Source organism: Pelobates fuscus, chromosome 1 (genome assembly GCF_036172605.1).
Source record: "Pelobates fuscus isolate aPelFus1 chromosome 1, aPelFus1.pri, whole genome shotgun sequence".
Taxonomy (NCBI): Eukaryota; Metazoa; Chordata; class Amphibia; order Anura; family Pelobatidae; genus Pelobates; species Pelobates fuscus.
Genome location: NC_086317.1, coordinates 242022727 through 242045457, shown reverse-complemented (window position 1 = coordinate 242045457; position 22731 = coordinate 242022727). Strand labels below are relative to the sequence as shown.

At 39.4% G+C, this 22731-nt stretch overlaps 1 protein-coding gene across 1 annotated transcript; it reads right to left on the bottom strand.

Annotated features, from left to right (window-relative positions):
• Nucleotides 1-797: 797 nt before the first annotated feature.
• Nucleotides 798-22668, bottom strand: TMEM234 (transmembrane protein 234). Its single transcript, XM_063456073.1, has 4 exons — nt 22419-22668; nt 8449-8515; nt 8272-8364; nt 798-964 (listed from the first exon to the last, which is right to left on the bottom strand). The coding sequence occupies exons 1-4, from the start codon at nt 22584-22586 to the stop codon at nt 894-896; spliced, it is 399 nt and encodes a 132-aa protein (XP_063312143.1). The 5' UTR covers nt 22587-22668; the 3' UTR covers nt 798-893.
• Nucleotides 22669-22731: the final 63 nt, after the last annotated feature.

Genomic DNA, 22731 nt, shown 5'->3' with positions numbered 1-22731 from the left:
ATCACAACCACCACGTCTGATGGGGTCAGCAGACAGCTGGTTTTTCTGAGGCAAACAGCATGCAGATCTACAGCTTCAGGCTTGGATACAGTAAGATTTTGCTATATTTATGGAGGCATGAGGGGCCTAGGGGGGCTAGATGGTAATTTTAACACTATAGGGTCAGGAATACATGTTTGTGTTCCTGACCCTATAGTGATCCTTAAAGAGAAGTGGGGTCAAAAGACAGCTTTTTTTTGGTGGTGGGATTGATAATTGTATGTTTGAGGGAAGAGGGGAAAATGCCAGTAGACATAGAGAGATTGAAAATATACATTAGGGATGGTGGAAAGAGATTGGTTAAGGTGCGAAGGGGAGGGGATTAAGTGGGCAGGTGAAGGGGTAGTGCTTCCAGTGCTGCTTACCACGCCTCTCCTAAAGTCATCAAGGGTCTCATGTAGGGTCAAACCATTTAGACTCTAGCACAGTGCTAAAAAAGCATAGTGCCAGTGGTATAGCCTGTATATTTTATATTGCATGATAAACAAGGAGAAGCACATAAAGATTATTTCCAGACACATGTTGTCTACCACTGGGGACTACTTAAGACAAACTCAAAACAAAATAGAAGTTAAAGCATGTTTTATTAAACAATACATAATAAATTAAAAAAACACAGTAGCTTTAATGCAATAACAAATGAAAAATGTAAATTCAATGAAAGATATATTTTGTGATCTAGTTCATTTGATCACGAAAGAGTTCAAACAATACATTGCATTAGAGAGCATAGTTGCTTTATCAGTGTATGTCTTTATGTGTGCTGGAGTTTCTTGAAATTTCAACAATCATTTTAGGATAGCTCATCTTCTCTTTTAATTCATGCCACATACTAATGTGATGATGTCATTACCTCAGTCACTGACAGAACTTGCTACACACAGTGTGGTGCCCAGAACAGTTAGAAATAATCCCAGGATTGCTCCTAAAAAAGATTAACCCAAGTTAAACAAAATACATCTATTTTACACTGACAAATACACATTGAATTCATTACTCTACAAATGTTTGTATAGGAATTGCTTTTATAACATCTCACCTTAACTGCAATGTCAACTATAAAACATTGAGCCCTCCTGTAAACACTAGGTTTTTAAATATAAATATACAGCCACTAAACACTACTTAAATGACCGAATTTGGCACTTCATATTCATTATTCACATTCTTATCTAAACAATCATTACAAATAAATGCCATGCATACATTTTTTTCCTTTCCATATATAAATGTTTCTTTTTAGCACTTTATTTAATCAAAAACATGGCTATATGTTAAAGAACCATCATCCAGTGCAATCCAAGTCATGCCACACAATTTAAATTCCGATTGCATTAGTTAGTGCATACAGTAAATAATTGTGCAAATATGTTATCCCCTTAAGGACACAGCTTCTGAAATAAAAGGGAATCATGACGGAATACAGTTGCAAGAAAAAGTATGTGAACCCTTTGGAATGATATGAATTTCTGCACAAATTGGTCATAAAATGTGATCTGATCATCATCTAAGTCACAACAATAGACAATCACAGTCTGCTTAAACTAATAACACACAAAGAATGAAATGTCGCCATGTTTTTATTGAACACACCATGTAAACATTCACAGTGCAGATGGAAAAAGTATGTGAACCCCTAGACTAATGACATCTCCAAGAGCTAATTGGAGTGAGATGTCAGCCAACTGGAGTCCAATCAATGATATGAGATTGGAGGTGTTGGTTACAGCTGCCCTGCCCTATAAAAACCACACCAGTTCTGGGTTTGCTTTTCACAAGAAGCATTGCCTGATGTGAATGATGCCTCGCACAAAAGAGCTCTCAGAAGACCTACGATTAAGAATTGTTGACTTGCATAAAGCTGGAAAGGGTTATAAAAGTATCTCTGTTCATCAGTCCACGGTAAGACAAATTGTCTATAAATGTAGAAAGTTCAGCACTGCTGCTACTCTCCCTAGGAGTGGCCGTCCTGTAAAGATGACTGCAAGAGCACAGCGCAGACTGCTCAATGAGGTGAAGAAGAATCCTAGAGTGTCAGCTAAAGACTTACAAAAGTCACTGGCAAATGCTAACATCCCTGTTAGCGAATCTACAATACGTAAAACACTAAACAAGAATGGATTTCAAGGCAGGATACCACAGAGGAAGCCACTGCTGTCCAAACAAAACATTGCTACACGTTTACAGTTTGCACAAGAGCACCTGGATGTTCCACAGCAGTACTGGCAAAATATTCTGTGGACAGATGAAACCAAAGTTGAGTTGTTTGGAAGAAACACATAACACTATGTGTGGCGAAAAAGAGGCACAGCACACCAACATCAAAACCTCATCCCAACTGTGAAGTATGGTGGTGGGGGCATCATGGTTTGGGGCTGATTTGCTGCGTCAGGGCCTGGACAGATTGCTATCATCGAAGGAAAAATGAATTCCCAAGCTTATCAAGACATTTTGCAGGAGAACTTAAGGCCATCTGTCTATCAGCTGAAGCTCAACAGAAGATGGGTGTTGCAACAGGGCAATGACCCAAACCATAGATGTAAATCAACAACAGAATGGCTTAAACAGAAGAAAATACGCCTTCTGAAGTGGCCCAGTCAGAGTCCTGACCTCAACCCGATTGAGATGCTGTGGCATGACCTCAAGAAAGCGATTCACACCAGACATCCCAAGAATATTGCTGAACTGAAACAGTTCTGTAAAGAGGAATGGTCAAGAATTACTCCTGACCGTTGTGCACGTCTGATCTGCAACTACAGGAAACGTTTGGTTGAAGTTATTGCTGCCAAAGGAGGTTCAACCAGTTATTAAATCCAAGGGTTAACATACTTTTTCCACCTGCACTGTGAATGTTTACATGGTGTGTTCAATAAAAACATGGTAACATTTCATTCTTTGTGTGTAATTAGTTTAAGCAGACTGTGATTGTCTATTGTTGTGACTTAGATGATGATCAGATCACATTTTATGACCAATTTGTGCAGAAATCCATATCATTCCAAAGGGTTCACATACTTTTTCTTGCAACTGTATTTCCGTCGTGTGTCCTTAAGGGGTTAAATTCTTCTATGCTGAATCAAATAAAGGAACAATACCCACGCTGTTGCCCATTTTGATCTATAAGATTCATCTTGAGTCTAAAACCAATCAGCTAACTTCTCAGACTATCATTTGAAGAAAATTCAAACTTTGGAGGTTACGTTGTTTGTATTTGTTAAATACTTGTACTTTTAATATGCTTTGCTATTTCTGTGTATTTGGAATAAAATACAGAAGCTGGTCCATTTAACCCCTTAAGGACCGGACTTTTTTTGCGATGTTGTACATTTGCGACCAGGCATCTTTTTGACACTTTTGTGGTGTTTGTGTTTAGCTGTAATTTTCCGCTCTCTCATTTACTGTTCCCATACAAATTATATATTGTTTTTTCAGGACAAAAGGGGCTTTCTTTACATACCACTATTTATATAATCTCATGTAATTTAATTTTAAAAAAATGAAAAAAATATGATGAAAAATTGAAAAAAATACACGTTTTTTGAATTTTATGTGAAAAATCTTTTACTCATCTACAAAAGCGAATGAAAAAAACTGCTAAATAGATTCAAAATGTTGTCCTGAGTTCAAAAATACCCAGTGTTTACATGCTTTTTGCTATTTTTTTGCATGTTATAGGGCTATAAGTACAAGTAGGATATTGCGGTTTCAAAACATACATTTTTAAAATGTATCAATAGTGACATTGTAACACTATTATCTGTCATAAATTGCTAAATAACACCCCACATGTACATATTTTTTTTAAAGTAGACAACCCAGGGTATTCAATATGGGGTATGTCCAGACTTTTTTAGTAGCCACTTAGTCGCAAACACTGGCCAAAGTTAGCGTTCATATTTGTTTGTGTGTGAAAAAAGTAAAAAACTAAATTGAACGCTAATTTTGGCCAGTGTTTGTGATGAAGTGGTTACTAAAAAAGACTGGACATACCCCATTTGCAATACCTTGGGTTGTCTTCTTTTGCAAATGGTATGCCATCATGGGGGTAATTCTCATTCCTGGGCTACCATACGCTCTCAAAGGCAATGTAACCAACCTGGCCATTTTCAATGTAAAAATATTTGACCCATATATTTGACCCTGTAACTTTCAAAAACGCTATAAAACCTGTACATGGGGGGTCCTGTTCTACTCAGGAGACTTTGCTGAACACAAATATTAGTGTTTCAAAACTGGAAAATGTATCACAACAATTATATCATGAGTAAAAGTGCTGTTTGTGTGTGAAAAATGCAAAAAAAAAAGTCACTTTCACTGACAATATCATCGCTGTGATATGTTTTACTGTTTTGAATCACTAATATTTGTGTTCAGCGAAGTCTCCCGAGTAAAACAGTACCCCCCATGTACAGGTTTTAGGGTGTCGTAGAACGTTACAGGGTAAAATACAGTGATAGCAAATTAAATTCTCTGGACTTTCGGCCTGGATTGGCAGGCAGGTCCCTTAAATTGCAATCAATAAAATAACTTAATTATGTAAAAATATTACGTAAATACGCACGTAGAATTTAAATATATATGCATATTTATATATTTGAAGTCTACGTGTATATTTATATAATTATTTATGTAATTTTGTATATGGACATATGAATAGTTCGCATTCTTTTTATTTATTTATATATACATAGATATATATACAATTTCATTCTAAGTGTATTTTGATATAAATATATATATATTAATATCAAAATACAGTTAGAATAAAATTTCGTATAGATATATATATTTTTTTTAATTTTTATTATTTTAATTTTTTTAATTTAATTTAAATTATTTATTATTCGTATTTTATAATAATATATATATACAATATATATAGTTATTATATATATTATATATATACGTGTGTAAATTAATTATAAGTGTATTTTTATATTAATATATGTACATATTAATATAAAAATACACTTAGCATGACATTATATATATGATATATAGACATATATTATAGGTATAATATATGTCTATATATCATATATATACACATATATAATTATTATTATTTTTTTATTAACTATAACTTTAATTTTTTTTTATGATTTTACACATGCAGGGAGACTGCCTGTCAGCACAGACAGTCCCCCTGCAGGCAGAGACTAGGACACCTATTGTGACCATGTGGTCGCCCTGTTGGGCGATCACATGGCCACAGGGGACCTAAACCGCCATGGGGAGACTGTCTGGGCTGCAGGCAGTCTCCCCACACCGGGACCAACGCCGATCGCCGCCGGGGGAACGACGGCGATCGGGTAAGTACATTGGACGGTTAGGACGGTTCAGGACCGTCGCCGGTCGGCAACGCAAAAATGCCGATGACGGTCCTGAACCGTCCTCCGTCCTTAAGGGGTTAAAACTTCCCTCTTGCTCTTAATAAATATGATACATTTTGTAACAATAAATAAACAAAACTGAAAGACAAAAGTAATGGCTATCAGAAAATAATTATTATTTGCTCAGGCATACGGGATTACATGAAATTTTTAACCTGGTTCAAATGCATGTGATTATAATGCTGTTGTGTGCTGGATATTGTTTTGCTTGTTTTTGATTGCTGGTATGCGCATCGAGACCCTATGGGTAATAAGACTGAGTTTCTTAAGAATTTTAATAAATAAATAAATAAATAAGACAGAGTAATAAGTGGAAGCTCGAAAACTGGAGTGAGTGTGGTTTCACCAAATCCCAAGGATTAACGTAGAAAAGATACAATTTATCCAGGAGCTTTTACAATAAAAAGAAGAGAATGCCTTATAGTTACACAATAAAATTCAAATTTCTAAAAATGAGGAAATTCTTAAAATGCAAATGTGTGTACTCAGGCAGACAAAGTTATACTCAGTATAAAATCACAGCATTATGTTTCATAGCAGCAAATAGTCCAAGTATAAATATATAAGTCCCAAATTGGATGAATAATATATACCAGTCTTTTAGAGTGTGTATCATAAACCACCTTTGATCTGCTGGATGAAATAGCAAGATCAACTGGGGTATTTATGAATTTATATACTTTCAATACAAGAATGATCAAGTGCAAAAGTAGAAAATTAGTGATAATTCGAAAAAATAGATCCAAAATGTCAGTAAATAAACCAAAACATAAAAATGTAAATGGAAATAAAATAAGGGCTAATTAGTATTGCTGACTAACAGCCAAAATGCTTAGTCTCTCACCGAAAAAAATCTGGGCTGACAGCCTGAGAGTGATAATTGTGGCTGTAGCAATCAAAGATAAAAAATATACTGTGTTAAAGTCGTGACAGGATCCTTGTATAATCCGTGTGATGCCAATAAAAGATAAAAACTTGTAGGTGAAAAATAGAGTGTTATTTTATTTAATTAATAAAAAGGTAAATCATCTAAATATAGGTGAATAAAATATTATAGAACTGCTCCAAAAAAGAAGAAAGCAAAATTGGCTAAATAACCTGACCGATGATGCTGGATGGCTGTGGATGATGTTCGTCTTCTACCAAGTGGATGTTGCAGCAACCGGTGAGGACGGCGTCCGCAGTCTTGGTTAGTCCACCTCCGACCTCACATCGAAAGGTGAGCCATCTCGGTGATGTCAGGCAGAAACAGTAGATAGCCAACAGATGCTTTCTCCAAACACGCCTTAGTTCTCAAAACTTTCCAATGTGGATTGTAGCCTTACGCGTTTCAAAGGGTATTGCCCAATTTCATCAGAGGCAAAGGCTACAATCCACATTGGAAAGTTTTGAGAACTAAAGCCTGTTTGGAGAAAGCATCTGTTGGCTATCTACTGTTTCTGCCTGACATCACCGAGATGGCTCACCTTTCGATGTGAGGTCGGAGGTGGACTAACCAAGACTGCGGACGCCGTCCTCACCGGTTGCTGCAACATCCACTTGGTAGAAGACGAACATCATCCACAGCCATCCAGCATCATCGGTCAGGTTATTTAGCCAATTTTGCTTTCTTCTTTTTTGGAGCAGTTCTATAATATTTTATTCACCTATATTTAGATGATTTACCTTTTTATTAATTAAATAAAATAACACTATTTTTCACCTACAAGTTTTTATCTTTTATTGGCATCACACGGATTATACACGGATCCTGTCACGACTTTAACACAGTATATTTTTTATCTTTGATTGCTACAGCCACAATTATCACTCTCAGGCTGTCAGCCCAGATTTTTTTCGGTGAGAGACTAAGCATTTTGGCTGTTAGTCAGCAATACTAATTAGCCCTTATTTTATTTCCATTTCCATTTTTATGTTTTGGTTTATTTACTGACATTTTGGATCTATTTTTTCGAATTATCACTAATTTTCTACTTTTGCACTTGATCTTTCTTGTATTGAAAGTATATAAATTCATAAATACCCCAGTTGATCTTGCTATTTCATCCAGCAGATCAAAGGTGGTTTATGATACACACTCTAAAAGACTGGTATATATTATTCATCCAATTTGGGACTTATATATTTATACTTGGACTATTTGCTGCTATGAAACATAATGCTGTGATTTTATACTGAGTATAACTTTGTCTGCCTGAGTACACTCATTTGCATTTTAAGAATTTCCTCATTTTTAGAAATTTGAATTTTATTGTGTAACTATAAGGCATTCTCTTCTTTTTATTGTAAAAGCTCCTGGATACATTGTATGATACATTTTGTAATTGAAGGTATCTTAAAGGACCACTATAGTGCCAAAAAAAAAACAACAACTGTTTTTCCTGGCACTATATAGTCCCTAGGTCCCCCTAGCCTCAGGGCCCCCCTTCAGCCACTTACCTTTATCCAGCGCCGGGCTCCCTCGGCGCTGGTGACCTCTCCTCTCCCTACGACGTCAGCTCCCAAGTGGAGCTGAATGCACGTGCGCGGCCAGAGGCGCGCGCGCATTTAAACCGCCCATAGGAAAGCATTACTCAATGCTTTCGTATGGACATTCTGCGTGCTCAATGCGATTTTCGCATTGAGCGTCGCAGAAGCGCCTCTAGCGGCTGTCAGGAAGACAGCAACTAGAGGCTGGATTAACCCTGCATTGTAAACATAGCAGTTTCACTGAAACTGCTATGTTTACAGTTGCAGGCTTAAAACCTGGGGGACCTGGCACCCAAACCACTTCATTGAGCTGAAGTGGTCTGGGTGACTATAGTGGTCCTTTAATATCAGTGCTTATCAAGTCACTTACCTCTGCCCCCAATATCTTCTCCAAGAAATGTGCCTGTAACCACCGTGAAGACCAGAGCCAGTGAATTACAGAGTGGGACAGCCAGGGATAGTTCTGTGTATGGGTAAAGAGGCAGTGGTGAGCAACAAATATCAAAGAGGACTATAATTCAAATAATAATAATTAAAAGAGTCTAACCTGCTGAAGCCAAGGTGAGGTAGAAACCCACTGAGCCACACTGGTTCATCAAGAAAGGGACCATATACTGCAAGATAAGGAGTGATATTGTCACATACAGCACACTGTGATAGTATGTTATCAGGAGTGCCCTGGTGCCCTCCCAGAGCATGTAGTCTAATGCGATTTAGTGAACGGTTGAATAACTTACCAGTCACCTCACCCTCTTCAGAATGCCCCTGGATGAAACAACCCTTTCTTTCACTCACTTTAATAAAGTACTGAGTTCCCTGGGTGCTGGCTCCGTTTCCTCCGACATCAGTGTCAAGGGGGGGAACCGAATGTGCATTTGTGGCGAGTGCTGCACACGCATTAGTCCTTCCTCGTAGGAAAGCATTGAATTAAATCAGGGAGGAAAACATACAGCTTTAGAACTACATGTTTGTCTTACGAATACTATAGTGTTTCTTTAGTTAAAAGGTAAGAAATTAAACTCCACTGAATTATGAACTATATTTTAATGGGGCACTTTAGGCACCCAGACCACTTCAGCTCATTGAAGTGGTCTGGGTGCAATGTCCTATCACCCTTAACCCTGAGCATGTAATTATTGCAGTTTTTATAAACTGCAATCATTACCTGCTAGGGTTGACTCCTCCTCTAGTGGCTGCCAACCAGACAGCCACTATAGGGACTTCTGGGCTCAAAGGCGACTTTTGGTCGCCTTAATGACGCTGGACATTCTCACGCTAGGCATGAGGACTTCCAGTGTCACCGAAATCCCCATGGGAAAGCACTGAATAATGCTAAAGCGAGCTTGGCTATTGCCGGCAGGAGGGAGGAGCTTGTGCACAGCCAAACCAGCGCTGAGGGACATTGGCACTGGACCCAGGTAAGTGACAGAAGGGGTTATTAACAAAGGGGGAGCTTTAGTGCCAGGAAAACGAGTTTTCCTGACACTATAGTTTCCCTTTAATTGCATTATTTTATCTTCGTAACCTGTATCTAAATGATAACTTGATTCCTAATAATGCTCCAAATAATCCTCTGTTTTGATGCAACTCCTCTTCCAGGAATTGTGCAAATCTGATTGGGAGATTGCAATTGGTCACCCAATAAAATTTTGTCATGGAGGACACTGGCCATTGCTTCTCTATAAAAGGGAGACATTCCCATACGGCTTTATAAAAGGACTAAGGGGGGCAGCGTGCACAGCAGAAGTAGAAATCTTCCCCTTCAGAGTAACTGCAAGTGAAAGTTTGCTCTCCCCTCCTAAACTGCGCTCGCTCTGTCTGACTTTTTATTTTGTCCTTTGAAAAACTGCGTATGATATGTGTTGGTTCAATAAATGAGAAAATGGAAATTGCATTTGAACACACACATAGCAAAAATGACAGAATTGCTGTGTTCTTAAATTCTATTGTGTTAGGAATTGAAAGTAGTATTGCTAACACTATAGAGCAGTGGTTCTCAACCCAGTCCTCAAGTACCCTCTACCAGTCCAGGATTTAGGGATTATCCAGTTGTGTCTAACGTGTTTTCAGAAAATAAAAATAAAACACTTTAGGCACAACAGGGTAATCCCTAAATCCAAGACTGGTGGTGGGTACTTGAAGACTGGGTAAGGAACCCCTGCTATAGAGCCCTCTGGACCCCAGGAATGTAAAGGGTTGAAACACCCTTTATTTACTCACCAACCAGATTCCAGCGCCGATTTCGGCAGTGGGTCGGGGGTTACCGCCTCCTCCAACCTAATGCACAGCGAGCGCATCAGGCCCTCCCCATAGGAAAGCATTGCCTCAATGCTTACCTATTGGATTTTACGGACGTTGGATGTCCTCAACCAAAGCGTGGGAACATCCAGCGTCAGTTAGGTGAGCTAGAATCTGGTAAACTACTGGAAGCGCCTGTAGAGGTTGTCTTAGTACTGCAATGTAAACAACGCAATTTCTCAAAATCGGCAATGTTTTAAATGGGGACATGGATCATGCACTCAGACCACTTCCTTTTAAATGCAGAAGGACCGCGCCCCAGATAGTGATTTAAAAAAATAATATACGTACACAAAGAGTTTTTTCAAATGTCTCACATATAACCTCAAAGATAAAACCGGAGAGGAAACACAATAGTGCAATATGATTTGGTAAATAGGTGAAGTTGTGGAGTGAATTAGAGCAATATACACTCACATTTGATAGAGCTAACCAGGAGCTCTACCGTAATTCGCATGAACGGAACAATCCCCGTCTAAGGATCTATGTAGAGGCGAAAGACTCCAATATTCCAAAAAGGCGGCAATATAGAAGACATAAAAGGAAACTCCAATAGTGCAATATATTCTGATAATAATAAGAAGAATTTTGGAATATTGGAGTCATTCACCTCCAAGATCCTTAGACGGGGATTGTTCCGTCCATGCGAATTACGGTAGAGCTCCTGGTTAGCTCTATCAAATGTGAGTGTATATTGCTCTTATTCACTCCACAACTTCACCTATTTACCAAATCATATCGCACTGTTGTGTTTCCCCTCTGTTTTTTATCTTTGAGGTTAGATGTGAACCATTTGAAAAAAACTCTTTGTGTACGTATATTATTTTTTAAATCACTATCTGGGGCGCGGCAAATTCTTTTTTCACAAGGTTGGGAATCCTTGTACTGGTTACCGCTGCCTACAAATTAATTTATATTTAATATTGGAGTATCAAGATAATTACAATATTGACATCAATGACATCTTTAACGGTATTGATGATTTAGAAACCTTAGAAAATAATGAACCCCTGATCACGTTTGATGATCCAGAGGAACTACTAAAAGAACTAGAATTTTCCCTGATCAGGGAAATGAAGTTAAGATGGGAGATAGCAACTCTTACCAAATATATTGAGGATAAGATCACTCCCAGAGGACTTAGATTATTTAAAATGCCGACATCTGACATAGACAATAAAATTTTCATGGAGGAGTGGTATAACCACTTAGAGTTTTGCACATTTGGTCTGATGAGAAGTCTCATTAAAGTAAAAAGTGAAAGACTCCTAACTTTAGATAAATAACTTACGAGACCAACTTATTCCGTTTGCAGATACAGAGGAATATTTTAACCAGACACAAACAATAAAAAAGACGGTTGAGAAAACAGAAACAGACATCAAAAAGGTCAAAATAAACACATATAATAGGGACAAACATGATTACGCAAACAATCAAATACACACTTATAATACAAAAAAATCCCACCAAAACAACAAAAATGGAGAAATACAAAATTATCAAAATAATTTTCGCACAGAAAATAGAACATTCAAACCTAAACGCCTCCAGAGTAGAGAAGGCAATGAAAGATCTGATTATCCTTATAGAACTAATCATTGGAACAGATCTCCAAAAAAATTCACAGATCGACATACGATTACTAATAGCACTAAGACACATGCTAACACTAATGAAGAACACAGAGGTAGACCCACACAGGTTCACAACAAACCTTTTGAACACAAAACAAGGGAACAGACATATCGGGCAGAAAATATTAGAGACCAAAGAAAAGAAAGATATCACATTCAAAAAGAATCACCATTGGTAGTCAGACCTAAAACACATAAATTGACATATGCACCAATTTCCCCACAACGAAAACCAAGAGAAAGGGAATACTCTTGGGAAAAAGTGAATTACAAAAAACACAACAAATATGAAATTCAAGAACACAATTCACCAAATGAAGTAACTACCAAGAATAGATATCACGCCCTGTCTTTTTGCGAACAATTCGATGAAACATCTTTTTTGGAGATCCCGTCTAACCGAGAAAGGAATACCAACTGTTTAAAAATGACACCAATAAAGAGTCGAAAAAGAAACCTGCAGGTAGAAGAGAACAAAAAAGGAAGATTCTAAAATCAAAATCTGACACTCCCCAATAGGTATATTTAACCTTTCACAAAAAAAGCTTAAGACAAAACTCAGACATTCTCAAAAGAGGTTTAAAATTTGCCCCTACCAGACCACACAACTCATTTTTAACTTATATTGACATCAATAAATTTGTCAGAAATGCGACTTTGAAATGTTTTTTTCATTTCTAAGTCACAAGATAAACAAGATACCACACATAAAATTACAGATACAAACAGAGAAAATGAATATATGTCAGGATCGGGACAGGGATCCAACACGCAGAGTACAAACAGGTGGTAGGTACGTATACCGGACCTTAGAATGGCCGGACTTAACGTAAGGAGTAAGTAGAGAATAGTCAGAGACAAGCCGAGGTCAAGGGAACGAGAGGACAGGTAAGCGAGGGACAAGCCGAGTCAAAGGGTAACAGAGATAAACAGGGTAGTACAAACAAGCCGGGTCAGAACCAAAGAGACAACTAGAATACAAGAGCGCTGAGTGACTAGACAGGCTAGAACCACGACAGGGCAATGAGCAGATGCCGAAAGCCTTACTTTATACCTTGATTCTAGAGGGTAATCACGCCCCCGACGAGTCCTGATTAGTGCTCGGGACTTGACTGACAGGTCGACCTGGGTTGGCGTCATGACGTCATGACGTCGACTACCGAGCGTCGCGTCATATAAGGAAGTGGATCCCTCGCGGTCGGCTTGTAAATGGCCGAGAGGACCGCGAGGAACGGAGGAAACAACCCCTCTGGGAGGATAAACGTCTAAGTCTCTCACCTCCTCTGAGGCAGAGACTACAGGTACCCTGACAGTACCCCCCCTCTCAGAAACGCCCACCGGGCGGAAGGAACCGGGACGAGATGGAAAACGGGAGTGAAAAGCCCTGCGGAGGCGAGGAGCATGTACATCCTCCTGAGGTACCCAAGTCCTCTCCTCAGGACCATATCCCTTCCAGTCAATAAGATACTGTAACTTCCCCCGGGAGATTCGAGAATCGATGATGGAGTTGATTTCATACTCCTCCTGACCCTCAACCTGAACAGAGCGAGGAGAGGATATAGTGGAGGAAAATCTGTTACAGACTAACGGTTTCAGTAAGGAAACATGAAAGGAGTTAGGAATGCGTAAGGCAGCTGGAAGAGCTAGGCGATACGCAACTGGGTTAATTCGAGCCAGAACCCTGTAAGGGCCAATGTAACGAGGAGCGAATTTCATAGAAGGAACCTTTAAACGAATGTTTCTTGTACTCAACCATACCCTATCACCTGGAACAAAAAACGGAGCCGCCCTTCTGTGCTTATCAGTGTGTTTCTTGAACAACATGGAATTATGTAGGAGAATTTGTCGAGTCTGATCCCACAACTTCCTCAAATTGGCAACATGAACATCAACCGACGGTACCCCTTGGGAAGGAGAAACCGAGGGAAGAATGGAAGGATGAAAGCCATAATTCATGAAGAAGGGGCTGGAACGAGTAGAATCACAAACGAGATTATTGTGTGCAAACTCCGCCCAAGGAATCAAACCGACCCAATCGTCCTGGTGTTCAGAAACAAAACAACGCAAATATTGTTCAATCTTTTGATTGGTACGTTCAGCAGCTCCGTTAGACTGAGGGTGATAGGCAGAAGAAAAATTCAATTTGATGCCAAGTTGAGAACAGAAGGATCTCCAAAAACGTGAAACAAATTGGGAGCCTCTATCGGAAACAATTTCGTAAGGTATCCCATGTAAGCGAAAAATCTCTCTCGCGAATATCTCCGCCAATTCAGGAGAAGTCGGGAGTTTAGTTAAGGGCACGAAATGAGCCATCTTAGTAAACCTATCAACCACCGTGAGGATCACAGTCTGTTTTTTAGAAACAGGCAAATCTACAATGAAGTCCATAGCCAAACAGGACCCTGGTCTCTCTGGAATGTTCAAGGGATGTAACAAACCACATGGAAGCGTATGAGGTTGCTTAGTCTTCATACAGACCTCACATGCTCCGATGAAATCCCTAATATCCTTTCGTAAAGAAGGCCACCAGAAATCTTTAGAGATCAAGGAACATGTCTTGCGAATACCCGGATGCCCAGCCGCCTTACTGTTGTGAAAACACTGTAAGAGTTCCAGTTGGAGTTCAGGAGGAACGAAATGCCTTGCCCCAGGGGTCTGTCTAGGAGCCAGATGTTGCAACTTCATGATCTGACCAAGCAACGGAGAGTGAATCTTAAGACTCGTGTTGGCGATAATATTGCCCCTGGGTACTATAGAAGACAAAACCGGCTCAGATATGGCAGAAGGTTCATATTGGCGAGACAAAGCATCGGCTTTAGAATTCTTAGAACCAGGTCTATAAGTGAGCACGTAATTGAAATGCGTGAGGAATAAAGACCAACGAGCTTGCCTGGAGGACAAGCGCTTGGCCTCCCCAATATAGGACAAGTTCTTGTGGTCTGTCAAAATAGTAACAGGATGTAAGGTGCCCTCCAATAAATGTCTCCACTCCTTTAAAGCCATGATAACTGCTAGTAGTTCCCTGTCACCAATGTCATATCTGCTCTCAGGACCTGATAGTTTCTTGGAAAAAAAACCACATGGATGTAAGGGCTTATCCACACCTAACCTTTGGGACAGGATGGCACCTATACCTGTCTCTGAGGCGTCTACCTCGAGTAGGAAAGGCAGAGTCGTATCAGGGTGAACCAAAATTGGTGCAGAAGCAAACAGTTCCTTGAGTGTTTTGAAAGCAAAAAGGGCTTCAGTAGACCAGTTCTTAGTGTCAGCCCCCTGTCTGGTCATATTGGTAATAGGAGCTATAATTGAAGAGTAACCTTTAATGAAGCGCCTATAATAGTTGGAGAATCCAATAAACCTCTGAATGGCCTTGAGACCCCTGGGTAAAGGCCAATCCAAAATGGACTGGAGCTTATCCGGGTCCATCTTAAACCCTTCCCCAGAAATCACATAACCAAGAAAATTTATCTGGGATTGGTCAAAGCTGCATTTCTCCAATTTGCAATACAGGCCATGTTGAAGAAGCTTGCGCAATACCCTTCTGACTTGTCTGTGGTGAGTCTCAATCTCTCTAGAGTGTATAAGTATATCATCCAGATATACAATAACGCAGTCATGTTGAAATTCCCTAAGAACTTCATTGATTAGGTCCTGAAATACTGCCGGTGCATTACAGAGACCAAAAGGCATTACTGTGTATTCATAGTGCCCATAACGGGTATTGAACGCCGTCATCCACTCGTGTCCCTGCTGAATTCTCACCAAGTTATACGCCCCTCTGAGATCTAACTTGGTGAAAATCTTGGAGCCTTTTAGACGATCAGAGAGCTCGGTAATCAAAGGAATAGGGTAGGCATTTCTAATGGTTATTTTGTTCAAACCTCAATAATCAATAAACGGTCTTAGTGTACCATCCTTCTTCTTAACAAAAAAAAACCCAGCCCCGGCAGGGGAGGAGGATCTCCTAATGAATCCTTTTTCAAGGTTCTCACGAATGTACTCCTCTAAGACTAAGTTCTCTTTAGTGGACAAAGGATATACATTACCCCTGGGAGGCATAGTACCAGGTAGTAGATTAATCTTACAATCAAAAGACCTGTGAGGAGGTAAAGTATCAGCATTCTTTTTGTCAAATACTGCCTTTAAATCCAGGTACAGAGGCGGGATTTGTACCTCTGTAGAGTAGGTAGAATTAATCGGTGTGTTAACTGCGCAAAGTGGTGACACTGTCCGTAAGCACCTGTCCTGACAACCCTGACACCATGAGACTATCTCCCCTAATTCCCAATCAATAATAGGGTTATGTTTTTTTAACCAAGGATACCCCAGGACTATGGGAACAGATGGAGACGAAATAAGCAATAAAGATATGTCTTCCTCGTGTAAGATACCAACAGTTAATTTAACGGGTATGGTTTCACGAAAAATCACAGGCTCAACTAAAGGTCTACCATCTATGGCCTCAACGGCCAAGGGTGTCTCCCTTAACTGGGATGGGATAGTGTGTTTAGTAACAAAAACTTGGTCGATAAAGTTCTCAGCAGCTCCGGAATCTATCAATGCCATAGTTTCTAATACTCCCTTCTCCCAAGTTAAAGAAACGGGTAGCAGAAGCCTGTGATCTTTATAATTATGATTAGAGGACAAAATAGAAACACCCAAGGCCTGTCCTCTAGAGAAACTTAGGTGCGAGCGTTTCCCGAGCGACTAGGACAATTTAGGCGTAAATGGCCTCTGACTCCACAGTACATACACAACCCCTCCCTTCTCCTGTACTGTCTCTCCTCTTCTGAGAGACGAGTATTGCCTATCTGCATAGGTTCTGGAAGAAGTGAGGTTGTGGATTCAGAACTTTGAAATGAAGGAGCTAGTTTAAAGGAAGGTCTACGGTTTCTCTCTCGAGTGTTTTGCCTCTCTCTTAAACGTTCATCAATGCGAGAAATAAAAGAAATTAAATCCTCCAAATTTTCAGGAAGCTCTCTAGTAGCAACCTCGTCAAGGATTATGTCTGATAACCCGTCTAAAAATACATCTATATAAGCCTGTTCATTCCACGTAACTTCTGCCGCCAAGGACCTGAACTCTAGTGCATAATCCACAAGTGTTCGGTCTTCTTGTCTAAGGCGCAACAGTAATCTAGCTGCATTGACCTTTCTACCTGGAGGGTCAAAAGTTCTTCTGAAAGCAGCTACAAAGGCATTATAATTGTATACTAACGGATTATCATTTTCCCACAATGGATTGGCCCATCTCAAAGCTTTCTCGACAAGTAATGTGATAATAAATCCAACCTTCGCCCTATCTGTAGGATAGGAGCGGGGTTGTAATTCGAAATGGATACCTATTTGGTTTAAGAAACCACAACACTTCTCTGGAGAACCAGCATAACGTACAGGTGGAGTGATACGGGAAGAAGCACCTACAGTGGCTACCTCTAGACCTGAACTCACAGGAGAGATAGAAGTATTACGCATCTCCTCTGGTTGATTACTAGAGCGAGATAGTAACGCCTGTAGTGCTAGAGCCATCTGGTCCATTCTGTGATCCATGGCGTCGAACCTAGAGTCAGAAGGACCAACCTGAGTGTTTGTACCTGCAGGATCCATTGGCCCTGTCGTAATGTCAGGATCGGGACAGGGATCCAACATGCAGAGTACAAACAGGTGGTAGGTACGTATACCGGACCTTAGAATGGCCGGACTTAACGTAAGGAGTAAGTAGAGAATAGTCAGAGACAAGCCGAGGTCAAGGGAACGAGAGGACAGGTAAGCGAGGGACAAGCCGAGTCAAAGGGTAACAGAGATAAACAGGGTAGTACAAACAAGCCGGGTCAGAACCAAAGAGACAACTAGAATACAAGAGCGCTGAGTGACTAGACAGGCTAGAACCACGACAGGGCAATGAGCAGATGCCGAAAGCCTTACTTTATACCTTGATTCTAGAGGGTAATCACGCCCCCGACGAGTCCTGATTAGTGCTCGGGACTTGACTGACAGGTCGACCCGGGTTGGCGTCATGACGTCGACTACTGAGCGTCGCGTCATATAAGGAAGTGGATCCCTCGCGGTCGGCTTGTAAATGGCCGAGAGGACCGCGAGGAACGGAGGAAACAACCCCTCTGGGAGGATAAACGTCTAAGTCTCTCACCTCCTCTGAGGCAGAGACTACAGGTACCCTGACAATATACAAGAAGTAACTTAAAGAAAAAATCGACTTTCTATCCTGCCCATACCAAATCTAGTGCATTGGATATGTTTGAAAGAAAAGTATGCAAGGATCTAAAAACTCTAGAAGATAAAAAGAGATGTACAGACAGACCGAATCTAAACAAAACTGAAAGACAAGTATTAAAAGACCTTTAAAATGACGATTCTATCGTAATAAAACCTGCAGCTAAGAGAGAGGGTCTTGTCATTTTATCTAAGGAACAAAATGAAAATGAAGCATATAAACAACTTAATGACCGAGAGACATACATGAAACTCTCAAACTCTCAAACAACCCTACCCTGAAATAAAAAAGTATTTTCAGTTGTTTTTGGAGAGGGGAATGAAGTCCGGGATCCTAAACAAAAATGAATTTCAATACATAAACATTCAACATCCTAGGATCCCGGTCATTTATTTCCTTCCTAAGATCCATAAAAGTCTAACTGACCCTCCTGGTCGCCCGATAGTTTCAGGTATAGGGTATTTCCTTTCTAACTTGTACGAATACATTGATATCCTATTGCAACCTTATGTTGTAAAAACCAAGTCATATCTTAAGGATACAATAGACCTCCTGAATAAATTAGAGAATATCAATTGGGAGAAAAACTTTTTATTAATTACTTGTGACGTCCAGTCCCTATATACTATTATTCAACACAAAAAAGGATGCAGAGCAGTGAGAATAATTCTAGAGAAAGAAAATAAAATGCCGCAGGATCAGATAGAGTTTTTAATTGAAGGTATAGACCTAATTTTAAATAATTATTTTTGGTTTAAAAATAGTTTTTATTTACAAAAGAGAGGTACAACTATGGGCACCAGGTTTGCGCCCAGCTATGCCAACCTCTACATGGCCGAATGGGAGGATAGATACATTTGGAGTGGACATGGCTGGGCAAAAAACCTAGTGTCCTATTTGAGATATATAGATGATCTTTTATTTATATGGAAAGGATCCGCTGCTGAAGGACGAGATTTTATTTCTGTTTTAAATTCTAATCAGGAAGTGATTGTTCTAACTTCAGAAATAAGTGACACCCAAATTACATACTTAGATTTAAATATTTACATTAAAGATAACAAAATAAACACGAAGACACATTTCAAAGAAGTACATGTAAATAACTATATAGATATGAATAGCTGTCACAACAAAGTTTGGTTAGATAGTATACCAAAAAGCCAAATGCTTCGATTAAGGAGAAAGTGTACGGAAAAAAACTATTTTTAAACAACAAGCAGAAAAAATGAAAAAAAGTTTCCTACAAAAAGGGTATGATAATAGAATAATTCAATCCACAATCAAACAAGCATTAGCAGCTAACCAAAAAAAAGGGTTCAAAAACAGAATATATCTCTCCCAATTGTATTGGATTATAACAACAAAAACAGAGAACTTTAAAAAATCTTAAATAAACATTGGCACCTATTGAAAGAAGATACTATCTTAAAAGATTTAATCCCAGAAAAACCTAAGATAGTATTTAGAGGAGCGCCCAATTTAAAGATGCACCTTACTAAAAACTATACAAAGGTAGAAGACAAGAAAATAGACAATTTGATGAAAGGTATTAAGGGTTTTTATAAATGTACAGTATATACTCGAGTATAAGTCGACCCGAACATAAGTCGAGACCCCTAATTTTACCCCCCAAAAAATGGGAAAACTTATTGACTCGAGTATAAGACTAGGGTGGGAAATGCAGCAGCTACTGGTAAATTTCTAAATAAAATTATATCCCCCAAAAATTATATTAATTGAATATTTATTTACAGTGTGTGTATATAATGAATGAAGTGTGTGTGTGAGTGCAGTGTGTGTAGATAATGCAGTGTGTGTATGAATGTAGTGTGTGTGTGTGTATGAATGCAGTGTGTGTATGAATGCAGTGTGTGTGTGTGTATGAATGCAGTGTGTGTTTGTGTGTCTGATGCAGAGCCTTGGTGGGGGGGTGGGCATTTTTATTATTATTTTTTAAAATTATTATTATTATTTTAATATTCAATTATTATTTTTTTATATATATTATATTTTATTTTTATATTATTATTATTTTTACTATTATTAACATATTAATTTTGTTTTATTTAAATGTTTATTTATAATTTTTTCGTCCCCCCTCCCTGCTTAATACATGGCCAGGGAGGGGGGCTCTCACTCCCTGGTGGTCCAGTGGATGGGCTGTAGGAGGGGGGCTGACAGCGAGCTGTAACTTATCTTCACAGCAGCTCCTGTCAGCTTCCTTCTTTCTCCTCCAGTCTGCTCCCACTTTAAGTCTTGCAGGCGCGCGGAGCGTTGCCACGCTCTGCCCCGCGGCTCTCGTGAGACTTACAGTGGGAGCTGACCGGAGGAGAGAGAAGGGAGCTGCTGTGAAGGTAAGTTACAGCTCGCTGCCAGCCCCCAACAGGACTGCCGGGCTTGTAATGAGCCCGGCGGTCCTGTCTGTATTATGGCAATGTAAGTTGCCATAATACAGACATTAACTCGAGTATAAGACGAGTGGGGGGTTTTCAGCACAAACAATGTGCTGAAAAACTCATCTTATACTCAAGTATATACGGTAATTCATGCGTAGCATGCAGAAAGACCAAACAAACATCTAAATTAAGAACCACCTTCAAATCAAACAATACCGGTAAAATATAGAATATTAAAGAGACAATTACTTGCAATAGTAAAAATGTGATATATTTGTTAGAGTGTCCATGCGGCCTCCAATACATTGGACGCACGATCAGACCTTTAAAAATACGGGTGGCAGAACATTGTAGAAATATAGAAAAGGGTTATAAGAACCACTCTGTTTCATCCCAAAATAATGATCCCAAAGACCTTATCTTTATGGGGATTGCCACCGTTAAGAACCACTGGAGAGGAGGTGACTATATTAAGAGAATAGGACGCACAGAAATTGAATGGGTTTACTATATGGACACTTTATATCCCAATGGATTAAATATAGAATTTGATTTGTTCAATTTTTTGTAACTATTAATTTTAATATATATTTTTTTCTCATGCCTATATACTGACCCTTGTTCTATCTCTGACCTCTCCATCATCACTCTGGTATTTATGTTACCTACTATATTTTTCATATATCCTTGTCATACTATAACTCTGGAACAATGTATGTTTCCATCTTTTACCATATGTATATTAGTGCTTTGTTATACATTATGAATATGTACCCATGTTTTTAAGTGTTTTTCCTTTTTCATAATTTTTATCAATAGTAATTCAATATTCTTTTATACTCTTGGATATATGGCTTTTATGTCTGTATCTTTTATATACTCATCCACTTTTTTTTTTTAGACATCTTCACTTTAATATTCCAGTTTGAGAACGGTATGTGCGGATACTAATAGATTAACATGTAATGATTAGCCCTGTTTTAGCTTTTCATGTTTTTCCCATACTTTGCCCTTCACCAATATGGCCAAAATAACTGCCACTTGATTCTGAGCATGCCCACGAAGACCCTGTGATGTCACATCGTATGGACGCCGGGAACACGCGTCCAGCAACAACATATGTGAGGAAGGCTGAACTTGATGGACGCAAGTCTCTTTTCAGCTATGTAACTATGTAACATATAACAGAAGAAAATGGTGATATGTATTTACAATAGACTTAATACTGTCGGAATTCAAAGAATTTTCTTTGTAACTATATCCGATAAGCGATATTTGCTGAATGGAACGCATTCGGTCCCATAATGGCGCTGATGCGTTCCAAGCTGAAACACATAATATTACCACATGTAGTTATGCCGCGTCACTTCCGGTGCGACGCGTGCGTTCCACGAGTGGTAACAGGATATTGGACACACCAGGAAGAAATTTTTATAACTGTACTACCTATATAAATGACATTCTTAAAGACTTTCCCACACTTCTGAAGAAGCCTGTGATAGGCGAAACGCGTTAAGTGGGACTTTTTTATAGCCATCTTGTTTTTGTTTTACTAATATGTCATTAAATAGTGTATTTTGTCCATTTCTTTTCAGACTAAATTCGTCTAGGGTGCAACTGCTTCCTGAAAATCAATTCAGATAGACCAAAATGGTGCACAAATTGGCCACTAACTGCAAAATATATACATAATACATGTTTTGTGTATATATTTTGTTTCACAGATTCCATGAGAAGTAACCAACAGGTGGGGCGGTATCGATTTTGTTTTTACGGCTCCTTTTTTCTCTCTCTTGGTCACTTTTCATTTGATCTGCATCCCTAATATTTGTCGACCTCAGGAAAGGGCTAACAGGGTGTGAAGATGCTAATTGGGGTCACACGGGGATTTCGATAGATTTGCAGCAATTCTTTCACTAATAAAATGCCACCACTCCAGCCGTGAGTCTCACCCTCCAATTGGAGATCAAAAACTTGGCTTCAGACAGGAGCTGCCGGATACTTCTCTCCTCCTTTACACGCTCCAAGCCCTCTGCTCCCTTCCGCAGAAAGGGGTTGGTGGCTCCCCAAAGGAAAGACACCAGGACTAGAGAGCACAGGTCTCGGACAGAGAGGGACATTGGCTGTAACTAGGCGGAGGGGGGCTAATGCAGAACCATACAGGAGTCCAATACAGGAGTCCAATAACAACATGCTCCGGTACCGGAAGTCAATGATGGAACGCACTGTTTCCCAGAAACACACTGTAGCACGCACTTCCGCCTC

Excerpts from the sequence above, each read along its gene's own strand:
- TMEM234 (XM_063456073.1), bottom strand. The coding sequence starts at position 22,586 with ATGTCCCTCTCTGTCCGAGACCTGTGCTCTCTAGTCCTGGTGTCTTTC. Across the intron at positions 8,516-22,418 it reads TTTTGATCTCCAATTGGAGG|TATATGGTCCCTTTCTTGAT; the intron begins GTGAGACTCACG and ends CTTATCTTGCAG. Across the intron at positions 8,365-8,448 it reads CCTCACCTTGGCTTCAGCAG|AACTATCCCTGGCTGTCCCA; the intron begins GTTAGACTCTTT and ends ACCCATACACAG.